The 21,360-nt window shown below is 37.7% G+C and overlaps 1 protein-coding gene across 4 annotated transcripts in view; it reads right to left on the bottom strand.

Annotated features, from left to right (window-relative positions):
* SCAPER (S-phase cyclin A associated protein in the ER) overlaps positions 1-21,360 on the bottom strand; it is a 499,446-nt gene that overhangs the window by 383,681 nt on the left and 94,405 nt on the right. For all 4 annotated transcript variants that reach the window (XM_067029410.1, XM_067029411.1, XM_067029413.1 and 1 more), the window contains exon 6: positions 3,832-3,932. In XM_067029410.1, coding sequence (XP_066885511.1) covers positions 3,832-3,932 — 101 coding nt within the window. The remainder of the gene's footprint in view (positions 1-3,831; positions 3,933-21,360) is intronic.

Below are 21,360 nucleotides of genomic sequence, written 5' to 3'. Positions count from 1 at the left end.
GGTTAAAATGTAGAATACACAGGAAAATATGAAGTCTTCGTCCTCTACCTCTTAATCACCCGTGAGAGTGACATCATAGACATTTCACTGCTCTTTGCTATAAAAGCTAACTATTCCTCCTTCTTCACTGGCCCCACAACCAATCAGTTGATAGGATGCACAACCTCTACTAAAATGTTTTTTCCGAAGCAACATCTTCTTTATCCTTAATGCCCTCAATCAGACCTCCATAACTCCCCAAATCTCCTTGCCTCTTACTTTCCATTTAATCTAGTGATTGTGATTTTTTTCTCATTAAAAAGTGAAATTTATTGTTAGAAAACAAGAAAATTCAGATAGATGATTATCCAAATAAAGTCTAAAGCTTTTGATAATTTATTGCTAAATCGCCTTTCAGAAAGGTTATAACAAATTACACTTCCACCAGATGAAAAGTGCACATTTTACTTTAACCTTGCCAACAGTTGGTATCTTGTCTTAAAATTTTCGTTGGCTTGTAAAAGAGACAGCATTGCTTGCAAAGTCTAGAATATTTACTATCTGGCACTTTACAGAAAAAGTCTGCTGACTCCTGTACTAGAGTTTCAGTCTTTGATGAGTTCTTTTGCCTACAAGGATTTCAATAAAGATGTTTAGTTGAAAAAAAAAATTCACTGGCAAAATGGTATTTGCTTTTGTTTTTTAAATTATAATACATTTACTATCATTACAAGTGAGGCTGAACTTCTTCACCAGTCATTTAAATTTCATCTTTTGGGATCTGTACATTGGTATCTACTGCCCATTTTATCTGCTGGGATTTGCATCATTTTCTAATTGATTTGCAATCATTTACTACTACTACTATTATTATTACTATTATGGCTACAAATCTTGTCACATAGATGACATAACTATTTCACTTGTAATTATTTTTTTATGTAGAAAGGCATATTTTCTTCCTGTTAAATCAAGCCTATCGATATTTTCCTTTGTGCTTTTTGCCTTTGTCTTACAAAGTCCTTACCCACAATAAAAATATATAAATATTTATCTATATTTTCTTTTCTAAGTATGTACAACTTCAGTTTTTACATTTACATTTCAAGTCTGGGTGAAATAAATTTTGATGCATGATTTGAGGAATGAAAGATGGATAATGCCATCTACAGGAAATTTAAGGTTGCTTTCTATATCTGGGAGCTGCCTCAGGAGGCAAAAAGGAGAAATGTTGATAAGTGCTTAAGTTAAAAGAGTTGCCTCAGGGCTTCCCTGGTGGCACAGTGGTTAAGAATCCACCTGCCAATGTAGGGGACACGTGTTCGAGCCCTGGTCCAGGAAGATCCCACATGCTGTGGAGCAAAGAAGCCCATGCACCACAACTACTGAGCCTGTGCTCCAGAGCCCACAAACCACAACTACTGAAGGCCACATGCCGCAACTACTGAAGCCCGCGCGGCTACAGCCTGTGCTCTGCAACAAGAGAAGCCACCACAGTGAGAAGTCTGCACACCGCAATGAAGAGTAGCCCACGCTCGCCGCAACTAGAGAAAGCCCACACACAGCAACGAAGACCCAACACAGCCATAAATAAATACCCAATGCAGCCATATATAAATAAATAAATGAATGAATGAATAAATAAATAAATAGTTGCTCCAAGTATACTTTTGTAGGACATGAATAGCTGTTGGACTTGGCCTCACAAGCTTTCTCAATACAATCTTTAACATAGCCACTGTTAGCTTGGAGTTTGCAAGCAAGAAAATTTAAAAAAATCTAGTTAGCTTTTTAATGCACTAATGGTTATATTACAGACCCTTTTTGGATATAAGGAACAGGAACTCCATCAAGTTAAAGAAAAAAGAAAAAAGTAATAAATACTTATTGTAAGGATATGAACTGTAAAATGTCAAGGACATCCTCAAGGTGGCTCATGATTAGGGCTGGAAGAGGCAGGCTTTAAAGCAACACTCTTAAACTCTCAAAGACAACATGATTTCTCTCATTTCTGCCTCTCTCTGTACATCTATTCCATTTTCTTTGAAACTGCTTTCCTCTGCTTATCTTTACAAGGGCAAAATAGTCACCAATCACAAATCAGCGTGATGATCTCTCAACTTGGTTCAACCCAGTGAAGGAATGTACCCCCCACCCCTGCCCAATCTAATCACCTATTACCAAGGGGTAAAGACAAAACTACTTGTTACAAAGACAGCTAGGCTTGACCCACCCAGGGACAGAGTAAAAAATTTTCATTGTGAGAAAAAGATATTAAAAGGATCAACACATCATGGCTTCCTTGAATTTGGTTTCCTGGGAATCAAGACTTCCTGGATTTGTCTCTTGGGATTCCTTTACTCTCTTGATTTGCCCCTGGGGCTGATACACTAGGATGGGATAAAAGATACGTTCTCTATAGGATGGTTCCACTCACTGAGACTGAACCAAGGTTAAATCTAAGGGAAAGAGGCAGCCTAGGCCTGTTTTCTCTGGGTAAAAAGGCATCATTGTAGCTCCATATGAACTGACCCATTTCACAAGGGCTTGGTTTCACTTTTAAGTCTAAATGAAATAGTAAATTGTTCTTTTGCCTTTGCACATGACCAAAATGATACTAAATCCAGTTGGATTACCTATCTCTGGAATATCTCTCAACTCTCCCTAATGCCTTTACTCTAGTCTGAGTAGCCATCATCTATAAACTATACTGATGAACCTCAACCTTCCCATACTACAGCCAGAAAGATCTTTTAAAAACGCAAGGCTGGTATGTAGTTTCCTTACTTAAGAACCTTTACGGCTCAAAATAAAGTCTAAGGTTTTTATCATGTCTACAGAGTCCTACATAATCTGGTCTCTCCCTACCTCTCTAGGCTCCTCTCATGCCACTTTTCCCCTGCTCTCTTCGCTCTAGCCCTGCTAAACTCTAAATTCTTGACTACACTGTGCTCTCTTCCACCTCCAGGATATCATATACCATCACCTGTACCTGGAATTAACCTTTTCTTCTCTCCTTGTCAAGCTAACTGCTTCTTGATATTTCTGCCTCACTTAAATGTAACCTCCTCCTCCTTAGGGAAGCCCTCCTGGACTTAACAAACTGCATGATGGTACATTTTCTTATATTCCCAAAGTATACTACATTTCTTTTGGATGACACTTTGTACACTGTTTCCCGTCAATGCACTGTGCACTTCATGAGGGCGGGGACTATGTCTGTTTTCTTCACCACAATAGTCCCAGAGCCTGACACATAGCACTCAGATGTTGTGTGCTGATTCCAAATGAAGCTTTCTAAAATATCTCTAATCTCTCATTATTCCCCTAATCTCATCAATTTTCCTCACTGCCTACTACATTGAGAAGAAATACTATACCTTTCCCTACATTGCTGTCACTTCACACACTCTGCACTTCTATAGCTACCCTTATTCCCTTCATCTGAAAGGCCAAACACTTTGTTAAAATCCATCACTTTCTTTAAACACTTCTGTATTTTCTATTAAATCTTTCCTGATGTATCCCCCAAAAGAAATATGACCCTGTCTTTCACTGAACATCTATAATAGTTTTTCATAGTAGTAAGTTCTATTTTATTTGACCCTTAGACTGAAAATTCATGAAAGGAGTAAATGTATCATATTAGGCAATTAAATTTCTGTACCAGATAAAAGTGCATTGTACTGGTAGGTACCCGATAAATACTTGTTACTGAACATGAGAAATGCAGCTCCCAACTTTAAGATTTTTACAAGTTTCAAACTAAGCTGAGATCAAGTTCACTGTCAATTTTAATAATTGTTTTTGAATCTGCTGTCTGCTATAAATATAAAGACCAGAATTCATTACCTGCTTTGAGCATCTGTCTTCTCTAGCTTTTCCTGAAGTTGAATCCAGTCAATCAACGCTTTGAAATCTCTTACATAGTTATCCAGCATCATTAGCACCTCCTAAATCAAAACAAACAACAAACATTAGATTCCATTCTGAAACTAAAGAGTTTCAAGAAAAAATTTTAGAGTAAAGGACTTAGAAAAAAAAAAAAAAGGACTTAGGAATTAATATTTTTTACACTATATATACTCCTCTTTGAGGAAGCAGCAAAACCTACTGATACTTTTTTGAGGGGTGTTTGTTTTATTTTCATTCTCACTCTTTGGTAAGAAATTAGGTGAAGCTGACAGTCTAAAGACCAAGAAATGGTATTGATATTCCTTCTCAAGACTTTCTCAATTGACCATTCTTTTAACCTTTTTTATTGTTAAATTTAATAAACAGTAAAGTGCACAAAACATAAATGTACACATGAAAAGATGCTCAACATCACTAATTATTAGAGAAATGCAAATCAAAACTACAATGAGGTACCACCTCACACTGGTCAGAATGGCCATCATTACAAATTCTACAAACAATAAATGCTGGAGAGGGTGTGGAGAAAAGGGAAGCCTCCTGCACTGTTGGTGGGAATGTAAATTGATACAGCCACTATGGAGAACAGTATGGAGGTTCCTTAAAAAACTAAAAATGGAGCTACCATATGACCCAGCAATCCCACTCCTAGGCATGTATCCAGAAAAAAACATATTTCGAAAGGATGCATCCACCCTGATGTTCACTGTAGCACTATTTACAACAGCCAGGACATGGAAGCAACCTAAATGGCCATCGACAGAGGAATGAATAAAGAAGATGTGGTACATATATACAATGGAGTATTACTCAGCCATAAAGAGGAACAAACTAATGCCATTTGCAGAGATGTGGATGGACCTAGAGATTGTCATAGAGTGAATTAAGTCAGAAAAAGAAAAATATTGTATATTAATGCATATATGTGGAATCTAGAAAAATGGTAGAGATGAACTTATTTGCAAAGCAGAAATAGAGTCACAGATGTAAAGAACAAACCTATGGTTACCAAGGGGAGAAAGAGGGGTGGAATGAATTGGGAGATTGGGACTGACATATATACACTACTATGTATAAAATAGATAAATAATGAGAAACTACTGTATAGCACAGGGAACTCTATTCAATGCTCTGTGGTGACCTAAATAGGAAGGAAATCTAAAACAGCATGGGTATATGTATGTGTATGACTGATTCATTTTGCTGTACAGCAAGAAACTAACATAACATTGTAAAGCAACTATACTCCAATAAAAAATTTTTAAAAACAAACATAAATGTACAGATAAATTATTTCAAAGCAAGGACCCATGCAACCACCACCCAGGACAAAAAATTTATTAATATCAGTCCCTAGAAGTTCCCTGATGTCCCTCTCCGAATCACTATTCCACCCCTGTTCCAAAGTAACCACTGCTTTGACTTATAATAGTTTAATTTTGCCTGATTTTGAAATTCACATAAATGAACACATAGAGTATTACTTTGTGGCTTCTTTTGTACGTTTACCACATTCATTCATTTTGCAGAGTGTACCTGAAATTCATTTACTGACACTGTCCAAGGTCACTACTAAACAGTTTTCTAATGTATTAATATTGGGTTAGCCAAAAGATTCATTCGTTTTTTTCCATAAGATGGCTCTAGTAGCACTTAGTTGTCTTTAACTTCATTCGAAACAATTTTGTTAGACTGTATGTGACAGCTGTCATATCAGTGTGCATTTAAAAAAACACATCAAAACTGGTGAATTTTTGTGTAGCCATTTCAATACTGAAGATGGAAGAAACAAAGCAACATTTTTGGCATTTTATGCTTTATTATTTTAAGAAAGGTAAAAACGCAACTGAAACACAAAAAAGATCTCTGCTGTATATGGAGAAGTTGGCTGATGCAACGCGTCAATAGTGGCTGATAAAACGTGTCAAAGGTGTTTTGCAAAGTTTCATGCTGGAGATTTCTCACTGGATGATGCTCCACGGTAGGGTAGACCAGTTGAAGTTGACAGCAATCAAATCGAGACATTCGTTGAGAACAATCAGTTATACCACGTGGGAGATAGCCAACATACTCAAAATATCGAAATCGAGTGCCAAAAATCATTTGCAGCAGCTTGGTTATGTTAATCGCTTTGATGTTTGGGTTCCACATAACTTAAGCAAAAAACCCTTCTTGACCATATTTCCACATGCAATTCTCTACTTAAATGTAATGAAAACATTCCGTTTTTAAAACAGATGAAAAGTGGATACTGTACAATAATGTGCAATGGAAGAGATCGTGGGACAAGTGAAATGAACCACCACCAACCACACCAAAGGCTGGTCTTCAACCAAAGAAGGTGATGTTGTGTATATGGTGGAATTAGAAGGGAGTCCTCTATTATCCTCCTTCCAGAAAACCAAACAATTAATTCCAACAAGTACTGCTCCCAATTAGACCAACTGAAAGCAGCACTAGATGAAAAGTGTCCAGAATTAGTCAACAGAAAACATGTAATCTTCATCAGGATAATGCAAGACCACATGTTTCTTTGATGACCAGGCAAAAACTGTTACAGCCTGTCTGGGAAGTTCTGATTCATCTGCTGTATTCACCAGACATTGCATCTTCAGATTTCCATTCATTTCGTCTTTACAAAATTCTCTTAATGGAAAAAATTTCAATTCCCTAGAAGACTGTAAAAGGCACCTGGAACAGCTCTTTGTTCAAAAAGATAAAAATAGTTTTGGGAAGATGGAATTATGAAGTTTCCTGAAAAATGGCAGAAGGTAGTGGAACAAAAGGGTGAATACGTTTTTCAATAAAGTTCTTGGTAAAAATGAAAAATGTGTCTTTTATTTTTACTTAAAAACCAAAGATGGGACTTCCCTGGTGGTCCAGTGGTTAAGACATCACCTTCTAATGCAGAGGGTGCAGGTTCACTCCCTGGTCAGGGAGCTAAGATCCCACATGCCTTGCAGCTAAAAAACCAAAACATAAAAACAGAAGCAATATTGTAACAAATTCAATACAGACTTTAAAAATGGTCCACATGCAAAAAAATCTTAAAAAAAAAAAAACCCTAAGGCACTTTTAGCCAAACCCAAATTTATTTATCCAGTTTATTGGTTGGTATTCATTTTAATATTTATTTATCCAATATTTACCCAATCTAATGTTGATGAAGATTTAAGTGATTTCCAAATTTGGGATATTTACAAGTTATATGCTGTTATTCATGTACATGTCCTATGCAGCATATGTGTACATATTTCTGTTGAGTGTATGACCAAGAGTGTAATTGCGGAGTCACAGAGTAAGCATGTGTTCCACTTTATTTATTTTTTTAAGTTTATTTTATTTATTTTTGGCTGCGTCATGTCTTAGTTCAGCACACGGGATCTTCATTGAGGCATGCGGGATCTTTCATTGCAGCACACGGGCTTCTCTCTAGTTGTGGCAAGTTGGTTTCCTCTTCTCTGACTGTGGCACACAGGCTCCAGGGCTCGTAGGCTCTGTAGTTGTGGTGCACGGGTTTCAGAGTGCGTGGGCTCTGTAGTTTGTGGCATGCAGTTGAGGCGCGAGAGCAAAGCAGCTGTGGCACATAGGCTTAGCTGCCCCATGGCATGTGGGATCTTAGTTCCCTCACCAGGGACTGAACCCGCGTCCCCTGCATAGTAAGGTGGATTCTTTACCACTGGACCACCAGGGAAGTCCCAATGTTCCACTTTAGTATATAATACCAAACCGTTTTCCAAAGTGGTTGCCATGCCCACCAGCAGTCTATGTGAACTCTACTTGCTGCACACCCTCACCTACACTTGGTATTGTCCATTTGGGGTCTTCTTTGTTTTTAACCTGAGCCATTCTGATTGATGGGGGTGTAATGGTTTCATTTTAGTTTTAGTATGTATTTCTCTGATTACTAATGATTCTCAGCACTTTTTCATATACTTACTGGCCATCCTCTTCTTGTGAAGTTCCTATTCAAGACACTTCCCATTTTTCTAGAGTGTCAACTGTCTTTCTCTTTTTGATGTGTAGAAGTTCTTCACATTTTTTGGATATGTGTCTTTTGTTGATTGTATGTACAGCACATATATACTTGCCTTTTCACCCTCCTAATGGAATGGAATTTTTGATGAACAGAAATTCCTAATTTAAGGTAGTCTCATTTATGAGCCTTTCACCTAAAGACTGATGCTATTTGTATCATTTTTAAGCAATCTTTTCCTACTACAAGGTCAGGAAGATATTCCCCAAAATTATCTTTTAGAGCATGGGTCTATTTCTAGAATCTCTCCTCTGTTACACTGGTCTGTTTATCTATTCTTATACCAGTACCAAACTATCGTACATTGCTATAGCTCTAAAGTATATCTCAAAACTCAGTAAATTCTCCAACTGTATCTTTGACTTCAAAGTTGCCTAGGCTAATTCCAGCCTTTTGCATTTCCATATAGATTTTAGAATCAGCGTGTCAATTTCTCAGGGGAAAACATTAGAATTTTCATTGCATTTGCATTGATTCTATAGATCACCTGAAGAAAACCAACATTCTTATAACATTGTTTTTCTAGTCTATGAACAGATCTATAGCTCCATATATTTATCTTACTCAATGTGTCTCAGTAATGTATTACACTTTTCTGTGTAGAGGTCTTACACATCTTTTGTTAGATTTAACCCTAAGAATAAATGGTAGTTGTTTTAAAATTTTTCTTTTTCAGTTACTGTTGATTTTTTTATTTTGAACTTGTATCCAGCAACTTTAACTCACTCAATATTTCTAATAGCTAATCTTTACATTCTTCTGGACTTCATAAATATATATATATACATACATACATATATATATAATCTGTGAATAATGACATATCTACCTTTCTCCCTAAGCCTTATACCTTTTATGTCTTATTCTTGTATGCCTATGCTAGATAAAATCTTAAGTACAAGGTTGAACAGAAATAAGGTTAGCAGCCTTTCTTGTCTCATTCACAACTGCAGAAGGAAAGCTCTCAACATTTCACCATTAAGTATGATGTTTACTCTAGAATTTTTGGAAGATTCCTTGTATCAGTAAGGATGTTCTCTTTTATTCCCAGTTTGCTAGTTTTATCATGAATGGGTGTTGAATTTCATCAAATATTTTTCCTAAATCTACTGAGACTATGATTTTTCATCTTCACTCATCTAATTTGGTGAATAACATTAATTTCATATTCAAATGTTAAAGGAACACTGCAGGACTGGAAGGAATCTGACTTGATTGTGATGTAGTGTCCAATTTTCAAATAACCAGATTCAATACATCGCTATATGGTTTAGGACTTGTGCACTCTGTACTCCAGAGTGGCCTGTATTTTCCTTTCTCATAAGAACTTTCGTTATTAAAGTTATGCTGGAAAGAATTCCCTATTTTTCTAGGTTCTAGAAGAATTTGCATAATACTGGCATTTTCCCCTCAATTTTAACAATTAAGATATAATTCACACACCATAAAATTCACCATTTTGAATTATACAATTCAGAGTTGTGCGACATACATGCAAAGAGTTGTGCAACTATCTAATTCCAGAACATTTTCATCACCCCCAAAAGAAACCATTAGCAGTCACTCCCTTTGCTCTCCTCTCTCCATGCTTGGAAAACACTAATCAACTTTCTGTCTCTATGGATTGGCCTGTTCTGGACATTTCATATAAACATCTTCATATAATATGTGGTCTTTTGAGGCTGGCTTCTTTTACTTAGTATAATGCTTTCAAGGTTTTTCCACCAAGTAGTATGTATCTGTACTTCATTCCTTTTTATAACTAAACAATTGCATGAATAAACACACTTGCTTATTCACTTGTCACTTCATGGATATTCAGGTTGTTTCCACTTTTTGCCTATTATGAATAATGCTGCTATGTACATTTATGTACAAGTTTTTATGTGAACACATGCTTCAAATTCTCTTGGGTGTATAACTGGAAGTGGATTTACAGGGCCATATGGTAACGCTGAGTTTAACATTTAATATTAACTACCAAACATTTTTCCACAACAGCTACACCATTTTACAATGTTATCAGCAATATGAGAGGGTTCTATATTCTTCATATCCTTGCCAAGATTTGCTATTATCTGACTTCTTGATTCTAGTCAACGTAAAGAGGGGTAAAGTGGTATTACTGTTATTTGAAATTCCCGAATGACTAAAAATGTTGAGCATATATTCATGTGCTTATTGGACATTTGTATATCTTCTTTGGAGAAATGTTTATTCAAATTCTTTTTTTAACATATTTATGGGAATATAATTGCTTTACAATGGTGTGTTAGCTTCTGCTTTATAACAAAGTGAATCAGCTATATATATGCATATATTGCCATATCTCCTTCCCTCTTGCGTCTCCCTCCCCCCGCCCCACTATCCCACCCCTCTAGGTGGTCGCAAAGCACTGAGCTGATCTCCCTGTCCTATGCGGCTGCTTCCCACTAGCTATTTATTTTACATTTGGTAGTATATATAAGTCCATGCTACTCTCTGACTTTGTCCCAGCTTACACTTCCCCTTCCGATGTCCTCAAGTCCATTCTATACGTCTGTGTCTTTACTCCTGTCCTGCTCCCCTAGGTTCTTCAAAAGCATTTTTTTTAGATTACATATATGTGTGTTAGCATATGGTATTTGTTTTTCTCTTTCTAACTTACTTCACTCTATATGACAGACTCTAGGTCCATCCACCTCACTACAAATAACTCAATTTCGTTTCTTTTTATGGCTGAGTAATATTCCATTGTATATATGTGCCACATCTTCCTTATCCATTCATCTGTCGATGGACACTTAGGTTGCTTCCATGTCCTGGCTATTGTAAATAGAGCTGCAATGAACACCATGGTACATGACTCTTTTTGAATTATGGTTTACTCAGGGTATATGCCTAGTAGTGGAATTGCTGGGTCATATGGTAGTTCTATTTTTACTCTTTTAAGGAAACTCCATACTGTCCTCCATAGTGGCTATATCAGTTTACATTCCCAGCAACAGTGCAAGAGGGTTCCCTTTTCTCCACACCCTCTCCAGCATTTATTGTTTGTAGATTTTTTTGATGATGACCATTCTGACCGGTGTGAGGTGATATCTCATTGCAGTTTTGATTTGCATTTCTCTAATGATTAGTGATGTTGAGAATCCTTTCATCTGCTTGTTGACAATCTGTATATCTTCTTTGGAGAAATGTCTATTTAGGTCTTCTAGCCATTTTTGGATTGGGTTGTTTTTTTGATATTGAGCTGCATGAACTGCTTGTAAAATTTGGAGATTAATCCTTTGAGAGGTGCTTCATTTGCAAATATGTTCTCCAATTCTGAGGACTGCCTTTTCATCCAGCTTATGTTTTCCTTTGCTGTGCTAAAGCTTTCAAGTTTCATTAGGTCCCATTTGTTTATTTTTGCTTTTATTTCCATTTCTCTAGGAGGTGGGTCAAAAAGGATCTTGCTGTGATTTATGACATAGAGTGTTCTGCCTATGTTTTCTTCAGAGAGTTTTACACTGTCTTGACTTACATTTAGGTCTTTAATCCATTTTGAGTTTATTTTTGTGTAAGGTGTTAGGGAGTATTCTAATTTCATTCTTTTACATGTAGCTGTCCAGTTTTCCCAGCACCACTTATTGAAGAGGCTGTCTTTTCTTCATTGTATATTCTTGCCTCCTTTATCAAAAATAAAGTGACCATATGTGAGTGGTTTTATATCTGGGCTTTGTAGCCTGTTTTACTGATCTATATTTCTGTTTTTATGCCAGTACCATACTATCGATTACTACAGCTTTGTAGTATAGTGTCAAGTCCAGAAGCCTGATTCCTCCAGCTTCATTTTTCGTTTTCAAGATTGCTTTGACTGTTCAGGGACTTTTGTGTTTCCATATGAATTGTGAGTTTTTGTTCTACTTCTGTGAAAAATGCCATTGGTAGTGTGATAGGGAGTTCATTAAATCTGTAGAGTGCTTTGGGTAGTATAGTCGTTTTCACGCTTTGGGTAGTATGGTCGTTTTCACAATGTTGATTCTTCCAGTCCAAGAACATGCTATATTTCTCCATCTGTTGGTATCGTCTTTAACTTCTTTCATCAGTGTCTTATACTTTTCTGCATACAGGTCTTTTGTCTCCTTAGGTAGGTTTATTCCTAGGAATTGTATTCTTTTTGTTGCAATGGTAAATGAGAGTGTTTCCTTAATTTCTCTTTCATATTTTTCATCATTAGTATATAGGAATGCAAGAAATTTCAGGGCATTAATTTTGTATCCTGGACTTTACCAAATTCATGGATTAGCTCTAATAGTTTTCTGGTAGAGTCTTTAGGATTCTCTATGTATAGTATCAAGTCATCTGCAAATATTGACAGCTTTACTTCTTTTCCTATTTGGATTAGTTTTATTTATTTTCCTTCTCTGATTGCTGTGGCTAAAACTTCCAAAACTATGTTGAATAATCTTGGTGAGAGTGGGCAACCTGTCTTGTTCTTGATCTTAGTGGAAATCTTTTCTGTTTTTCACCATTGAGAACAGTGTTGGCTGTGGGTTTGTCATATATGGCATTTATTATGTTGAGGTAAGTTCCCTCTATGCCCACTTTCTGGAGCATTTTTCTCATAAATTGGTATTGAATTTTGTCGAAAGCTTTTTCTACATGACTTGAGTTTATCATATGGTTTTTATTCTTCAGTTTGTTAATATGGTATATCACATTGATTGATTTGCGTATATTGAAGAATCTTTGCATTCCTGGTATAAACCACACTTTATCATGGTGTATGATCCTTTTAATGTGTTGATGCATCCTGTTTGCTAGTATTTTGTTGAGGATTTTTGCATCTATGTTCACCAGTGATATTGGCCTGTTGTTTTCTTTCTTTGTGACATCTTTGTCTGGTTTTGGTATCCGGGTGATGGTGGTCTCATATAATGAGTTTGGGAGTATTCCTCCCTGTGCTAAATTTTGGAACAGTTTGAGAAGGAGAGGTATTAGCTCTTCTCTAAATATTTGATAGAATTCACCTGTGAAGCCATCTGGTCCTGGGCCTCTGTTTGTTGTAAGATTTTTAATCACAGTCTCAATTTCAGGGCCTGTGATTGGTCTGTTTATATTTTCTATTTCTTCCTGGTTCAGTCTCGGAAGGCTGTGCTTTTCTAAGAATTTGTCCATTTCTTCCAGGTTGTCCATTTTATTGGCACATAGTTGCTTGCAGTAATCTCTCATGATCCTTTGTATTTCTGCAGTGTCAGTTGTTACTTCTCCTTTTTCATTTCTAATGCTATTGATTTGAATCTTCTCCTGTTTTTTCTTGATGAGTCTGGCTAATGGTTTATCAACTTTGTTTATCTTCTCAAAGAACCACCTTTTAGTTTTACTGATCTTTGCTACTGTTTCCTTCATTTCTTTTTCATTTATTTCTGATATGATCTTTATGATTCTTTCCTTCTGCTAACTTCAGGGGGGTTTTGTTCTTCTTTCTCTAAGTGCTTTAGGTGTAAGGTTAGGTTCTTTATTTGGGATGTTTCTTGAGGTAGGATTGATGTGCTATAAACTTCCCTCTTACAACTGCTTTTGCTGCATCCCATTGGTTTGGAGTTGTCGTGTTTTCATTGTCTCTAGGTATTTTTTGATTTTCTCTTTGATTTCTTCAGTGATCTCTTGGTTATTAAGTATTGTTTAGCCTCCATGTGTTTGTATTATTTTACAGAATTTTTCCTGTAACTGATTTCTAGTCTCATAGTGTTGTGGTCGGAAAAGGTACTTGATATGATTTCTTAATTTCTTAAATTTACCAAAATTTGATTTGTGATGCAAGATATGATCTATCCTGGAGAATGTTCCATGAGCACTTGACAAGAAAGTGTATTCTGTTGATTTGGGATGGAAAGTCCTATAAATATCAATTGAGTCCATCTTGTTTAATGTATCATTTAAAGCTTGTGTTTCCGTTATTTTCATTTTGGATGATCTATCTATCGGTGAAAGTGGGGTGTTAAAGTCCCCTACTATGAATGTGTTACTGTCGATTTCCTCTTTTATAGCTGTTAGCATTGCCTTATGTACTGAGGTGCTCCTTCATTGCATGCATAAATATTTACATTTGTTATAGCTTCTTCTTGGATTGATCCCTTGATCATTATGTAGTGTCCATCTTCGTTTCTTGTAATAGTCTTAAAGTCTATTTTGTCTGATATGAGAATTGCTACTCTTTTGATTTCCATTTGCATGGAATATCTTTTTCCATCCCCTCACTTTCATTTTGTATGTGTCCCTAGGTCTGAAGTGGATCTGTTGTAGACAGCATATATATGGATGTTGTTTTTGTATCCATTCAGCTAGTCTGTCTTTTGGTTGAAGCACCTAATCCATTTACATTTAAGGTAATTATCGATATGTATGTTTCTATTACCATTTTCTTAACTGTTTTGGGTTTGTTATTCTAGGTGTTTTCCTTCTCTTGTATTTCCTGCCTAGAGAAGTTCCTTTAGCATTTGTTGTAAAGCTGGTTAGGTGGTGCTGAATACTCTTAACTTTTCCTCTCTAAAGTCAAATCTGCATGAGATGCTTGCTGTGGAGAGTAATCTTGTTTGTCGGTTTTTCCCTTTCATCACTTTAAATATGTCCTGCCACTCCCTTCTGGCTTGCAGAGTTTCTGCTGAAAGATCAACTGTTAACCTCATGGGGATAACCTTGTAGGTTATTTCTTGTTTTTCCTTGCTGGTTTTAATATTTTTCTGTGTTTTTAATTTTTGATAGCTTGATTAATATGTGTCCTGGCCTGTTCTCCTTGGATTTATCCTGTATGGGACTCTCTGTGCTTCCTGGACTTGATTAACTATTTCCTTTCCCATATTAGGAAAGTTTTCAACTATAATCTCCTCACATATTTTCTCAGTCCCTTTCTTCTTCTTTTCTTCTTCTGGGACCCCTATAATTCGAATGTCGGTGCATTTAATGTTGTTTCAGAGATCTCTGAGACTGTCCTCAATTCTTTTCATTCTTTTTTCCTTATTCTGCTGTGTGGTAGTTATTTCCACTATTTTATCTTCCAGGTCACTTCTCTGTTCTTCTGCCTCAGTTATTCTGCTATTGCTTCCTTCTAGAGAATTTTTTTTTTTTTTTTTTTTTTTTTTGCGGTACGCGGGCCTCTCACCGCTGCGGCCTCCCCCATCGCGGGGCACAGGCTCCGAACGCGCAGGCCAGGCAGCCACAGCCCACGGGCCCAGCCGCTCCACGGCACGCGGGATCCTCCCGGACCGGGGCACGAACCCGCGCCCCCTGCCTCGGCAGGCGGACTCCCAACCACTGCGCCACCAGGGAAGCCCTAGAGAATTTTTAATTCCATTTATTGTGTTGTTCATCATTGTTCGTTTGCTCTTTAGTTCTTCTAGGTCCTTATTAAACGTTTCTTGTATTTTCTTCATTCTATTTCCAAGATTTTGGATCATCTTTACTATCATTACTCTGAATTCTTTTTCAAGTAGACTGCCTATTTCCTCCTCATTTGTTTGGTCTGGTGGAGTTTTACCTTGCTCCTTCATCTGCTGTGTGTTTCTCTGTCTCCTATTTTGCTTAACTTACTGTGTTTGGGGTCTCCTTTTTGCAGGCTGCAGGTTTGTAGTTCTGGTTGTTTTTGGTGTCTGCCCCCAGTGGGTAAGGTTGGTTCAGTGGGTTGTGTAGGCTTCCTTGTGGAGGGGACTAGTGCCTGTGTTCTGGTGGATGAGGCTGGATCTTGTCTTTATTGTGAAGAAGACCAGGTCCGGTGGTGTGTCTGGGGTGTCTGTGACCTTATTATGATTTTAGGCAGCCTCTCTGCTAATTGGTGGGGTTGTGTTCCTGTCCTGCTACTCGTTTGGCATAGGGTGTCCAGCACTGTAGCTTGCTGGTTGTTGAGTGGAGCTGGGGCTTAGTGTTGAGATGGAGATCTCTGGGAGAACTTTCACCGTTTGATATTACATGGAGCCAGGAGGTCTCTGGTGGACCAATATCCTGAACTTGGCTCTCCCACTTCAGAGGCACAAGCCTGACACCTGGCTGGAGCACCAAGACCCTGTCAGCCACACTGCTCAGAAGAAAAGGGAGAGCAAAAGAAAGAAAAAAATAAAATAGAATAAAATAGTTATTAAAATAAAAAGTAAATAATTATTAAAAATTTAAAATATTAAAAAGAAAGTAAAAACAGGTAGAAGAGAGCAACCAAACTGGAAAACAAATCCACCAATAATAACAAGTGCTAAACACTACACTTAAAAAAAAAAAAAAAAAAAAAAAAAACAGAAAAACGGACAGACAGAACCCTAGGACAAATGGTTAAAGCAAAGCTGTACAGACAAAATCACACAAAGAAGCATACACATACACATTCAGAAAAAGAGAAAAAGGAAAATATATATATATATTTTTGCTCCCAAAGTCCACCGCCTCAATTTTGGGATGATTCATTGTCTATTCAGGCATTACACAGATGCAGGGTACACTAAATAGATTGCAGAGATTTAATCTGCTCTTGAGACTGCTGGGAGAGATTTCCCTTTCTCTTCTTTGTTCACACAGCTCCTGGGGTTCAGCTTTGGATTTGGCCCCGCCTCTGCATGCAGGTTGCCTGAGGCCGTCTGTTCTCTGCTCAGACAGGACAGGGTTAAAGTAGCAGCTGATTAGGGGGCTCTGGCTCACCCAGGCTTGGGGGAGGAAAGGTTATGGAATGCGGGGTGAGCCTGCGGCAGCAGAGGCCAATGTAAAATTGCACCAGCCTGAGGCACATCATGTTTTCTCCCAGGGAAGCTGTCCCTGGATCATGAGACCCTGGCAGCGGCGGGCTGCACAGGCTCTCCCGAGGGCAGGTGTGGATAGTGACCAGTGCTTCCACACAGGATTCTTGGTGGCTGCAGCAGCAGCCTTCATATTTCATGCCCACCTCTGGTGTCTGCACTGATAGCTGCGGCTCATACTGGTCTCTGGAGCTCGTTTAGATGGTGCTCTGAATCCCCTCTCCTCATGCATCCTGAAACAATGGTCTCTTGCCTCTTAGCCAGGTCCAGACTTTTTCCTGGACTCCCTCTGGCTAGCTGTGGTGCACTAGGCCCCTTCAGGCTGTGTTCACGCAGCCAACCCCAGTCCTCTCCCTGGGATCTGACCTCTGAAGAAGCCAGAGCCTCATCTCCCAGCCGCCACCCATCCCGGAGGGTGAGCAGACAAGCCTCTCAGGCTGGTGAGTGCTGGTCCGCACCAATCCTCTGTGCGGGAAACTCTCCTCTTTGCCCCCTGCACCGCTGTTGCTGCGCTCTCCTCTGTGGCTCTGAAGCTTCCCTCCCTGCCAGCCTCCAACTCTGAAGGGGCTTCCTAGTGTGTGGAAACTTTTCCTCCTTTGCAGCTCCCTCCCAGTGGTGTAGGTCCCATCCCTATTCTTTTGCCTGTTTTTTTCTTTTTTCTTTTGCCCTGCCCAGGTATGTGGGGAGTTTCTTGCCTTTTGGGAAGTCTGAGGTCTTCTGCCAGCGTTCAGTAGGTGTTCTGTAGGAGTTGTTCCACATGTAGGTGTATTTCTGATGTATTTGTGGGGAGGAAGGTGATCTCCACATCTCACTCTTCCGCCATCTTGAAGGTCTCTCCTATTTAAATTCTTTGCCCATTTTTTAACTGGGCCATTTGTCCCTTTTATTGTTGGACTGTAGGAGTTCTTCATATATTCTGTATATTAGACTATTATCAGACATACGGTTTGAAAATATTTTCTCTCATTCTGTGAGTTGTCTTTTGACTTAATAGTGTTGGCTTAATAGTGTCCTATAACACACATAAGCTTTTACTTTTGTTGAAGTTCAATTTACATATTTTTTATTTAATTATTTGTGCTTTGGGTATCATATCTAAGAAACTATTGCCCAGTCCAAGATTTACACAAAGATTTACACCTATGCTTTCTTCAAAGAGTTTTATAGTTTTATCTCTTACATTTAGGTCTTTGCTCCATTTTCAGTTAATTTTGCACATGGTGTGAGGTAGGGATCCAAATTCATTCTTTGCGTGTGGATGTCTAGTTGTCCCAGCACCATGTGTTGAAAAGACTATTCTTTCACCATGAAATAGTCTTGGTGCCCCTGTCAAAAAACAGTGGCCACAGATATGTGGATTTATTTCTAGGCTCTCAATGTTATTCCATTGATCTATATGTCTATCATTGTTCTGGTAACTTACTGCTTTGATTATTATAACTTTGAAGTAAGTTTTGAATTCAGGAAGTGTGCATCCTCTAAATCACTCAAATTTTACCAACTGTCCCACTACTGTATATTAGAGAAAAAAATAATCTAATCCAGGATCCAGTCGAGGATCAGGCATTGTATTTAATTGTCCTGTCCCCTTAGTTCTGTTACAGTTCTTCCTCAGTCTTTCATGACCTCATATTTATAAAGAATATAGGCCAGTTATTTCATAATACGTCAATCAATTTAAGGTCAAACTAAATTATCAAGAATACCACATTACTGATGTTGTGGTCTTAGTGCATTATTTAAAAAGGCACCTGTGGCTTCCCTGGGTGGCGCAGTGGTTAAGAATCGCCTGCCAATGCAGGGGACACAGGTTCAAGCCCTGGTCGGGGAAGATACCACATGCCACGGAGCAACTAAGCCCGTATGCCACAACTACTGAGCCTGCGCTCTAGAACCCACTAGCACAACTACTGAAGCCCACATGCCTAGAGCCCATGCTCCACAAGAGAAGCCTGCATATTGCAACGAAGAGTAGCCCCTGTTCGCCACAACTAGAGAAAAGCCCACACACAGCAATGAAGACCCAACACAGCCAAAAATAAACAAACAAATAAATAAAAAGACACCTGCTATGTATACGTCCTATTACTGGTGATAATAACCTTGATAATTTGATTAAGTGGTACCTACCAACTCCCCCACCTAAACTTCCTATTTTTCTTTGTAATTAATATTTTATAGAGAGATATTTTGTGACTATATAAATATCCTGTTCTTCAACAAAATTTCACCAACTAATTTAAGATCCATTGGTGATTCTTGCCTGAATAAATTATATTAATAGTTGCTAAACGATGATTTTCTAATTCCATCATTCCTTCTACATTTACTACTTAGCATTCTATTGTAGGAAGGTGCTATCCCTTCTCCCTCATTTGCCTATTTATTCATTTACTTATTCATAACCGTATGGATTCATCAATTCCTACATTATTGAATGATCCATTACTATATTTGTTTTGATGCTCAAATTGTCCCAGATTTGGCCAAATGGAAGCCCTTAACACTGGCTCCTATGTATTTCTGACATGTCGCCATTATATCAGAGCATTCCCTAGCTTTCTGTCAAAAAAAGAATTTTCAGGCTCATCTTGTATTTTCCCTGCCCCTGCCCTGGAACCAGTCATTCCTCTAAGAAGCTCTAGTTCCTCTTATTGGAGAATGGTATCTTGACTAAGATTAGGTGTTTAATGTGCTCACTGGTACTGGTGTGTCAACGCTTCAAGGCGCTCCCAGTAGACAACAGAAATATATATTTTTATAAACACACACACATATATGTAGTATAGTTTACGTTTTTCCCCTAACTTATTGAGCTGTATACTAAGATCATTGGCTTTTAGCCTTTATTTCATTTCAAGTATATGCATTTTAGCACTATAATGTTTCTTTTAAGCAGGACTTAGGCTCCATCTCACAAATATTGGTTTTGTTATCATTCATTTCAAAATATTTTCTAATTTCCATTGTAACTTCTTTGACCAATGGATTATTCAGAAGTGTTTTGTTGAGGCTTCCCACTAAGGATTTCTATCTTCTCCTGGATCATGCCCCTATAATTCTCCCCTACTTAAGAATTCTTCCCTCTCCTAAGCTGTCTGTAGATTTGTTACTTATAACCTTGCACTTCCAGTCCTCAGAGAGAGAGTTGACCTGAATTTTCTATTCCATATCTAGTAGAGGTGAAAGCCCCTCTACCCAAACATTTTTACCAGAGATTTTTATAAAGGAATACAGGGTATGCTCATCCAATTTACAGGTGAAATAAATCTATGGTAGACAACAGAATTCAAAAAATATATAAATCTGCACTGTTCAATATGGTAATCACTGCCACATGTGGATATTAAGTACATGAAAAGTAGCTCATCTGAACTTAGACTCGGACCAAAAGAAAAGGAATGTAAAATATCTTAATGTTCATACTAAAAAATAGTAATAATGGTCATACTGATTACATGTTGAAATAATTTTGATGTATTAGGTTAAATTTAAAATATTTAAATTATTTCCATATGTTTCTTTTTGTCTTTTTAATGTAACAAATAGAAAGTTTAAAAGTACATATGTGGCTCACATTATATTTCTATTGGGCGGCACTGCTCTAGACAGGCTACAGTAACTTGGCAAATCTAAAAAGATGAGATTTTTAAATGATAAATTTCTGATTCTACCCTTTGATCCAGTAACTAACTGTACAAGTAAAAGATTGGGGGGAGGTTGGTCTTAACACATGACACATATAAAGAGACTGGAATTTTATTTGACACTAAACTCAAGTTGAGTAAATAGTTTGCTGAGCGAGAGGAAAAAGTGAATAAGGCCTCACACTTCAATAATACAAGGATAACAGCAACTATGAAAAGGCTGTGGGTCTCACCAGCACAAGGTAAAATAAGACCACTTCCTCTGTGGGATTTCCATTTGTATTAAACATTTTTCATTGCTAACCAGAATTTTCACTCCCTTTCCAGTTTGGGGAATTGGGTTCTTGCACAGATGTAAAAGGAGAAGATCCTCCTCCTCCTCCCTACTACTTGGCAGTAAGGCACAGAAATATGATTGGGACTTAACCAATCAGGTTCACTTGCCTGGGACTTTGAATCTCAAGCTAGTAAGGCAAAGATGAAGAGGCAATGGTGTTATTTAAAACAGCAATACAACCTAGCCAGATGTTTCTCTGCAAAACTTCCCTTGGTTTCTGCCTACTTTCTAACCCTGATTCATCAGTTCTAGTGACAAATCTGTGAACTATCCAATATCCTCCCAATAAATTATTTTTTCTACTTAAGTCTGCTAGAGTCTATTTCTGTTGCTAGCTACCAAGAGCCTGACTGATAAGCCACTGTAAGCACAATTTAAGGAGGCTAGATAGATAAAGCAGAACACAATAAAACAAGTGTGATAATAAGGAAGACGTCAACATCATGTCATAGTAGGAACTATAGTAAGAACTGGATGACTAGATTTAAAAAGACTAAAGGGATGGTATGATAGATACCTTCACATGTAAGAGAGCTTCCCATAAAGGGATTATATTATTTCTGTATGAATATAATTTATAGAACAAAGAATGCTTGGTGAAAATTATAGATTTTTACCTGGCAGAGCTGTCTCAAAAGAGAATTAAGTTACCCGGGGGAATATGGTCAAGGGTAACTGTGTAATTGGTAGGTGGATTAGACAACT

Source organism: Kogia breviceps, chromosome 3 (genome assembly GCF_026419965.1).
Source record: "Kogia breviceps isolate mKogBre1 chromosome 3, mKogBre1 haplotype 1, whole genome shotgun sequence".
NCBI lineage: Eukaryota > Metazoa > Chordata > Mammalia > Artiodactyla > Physeteridae > Kogia > Kogia breviceps.
Note: the sequence above shows the minus strand (reverse complement) of the source record. Positions and strands in the feature narration are given on the sequence as shown.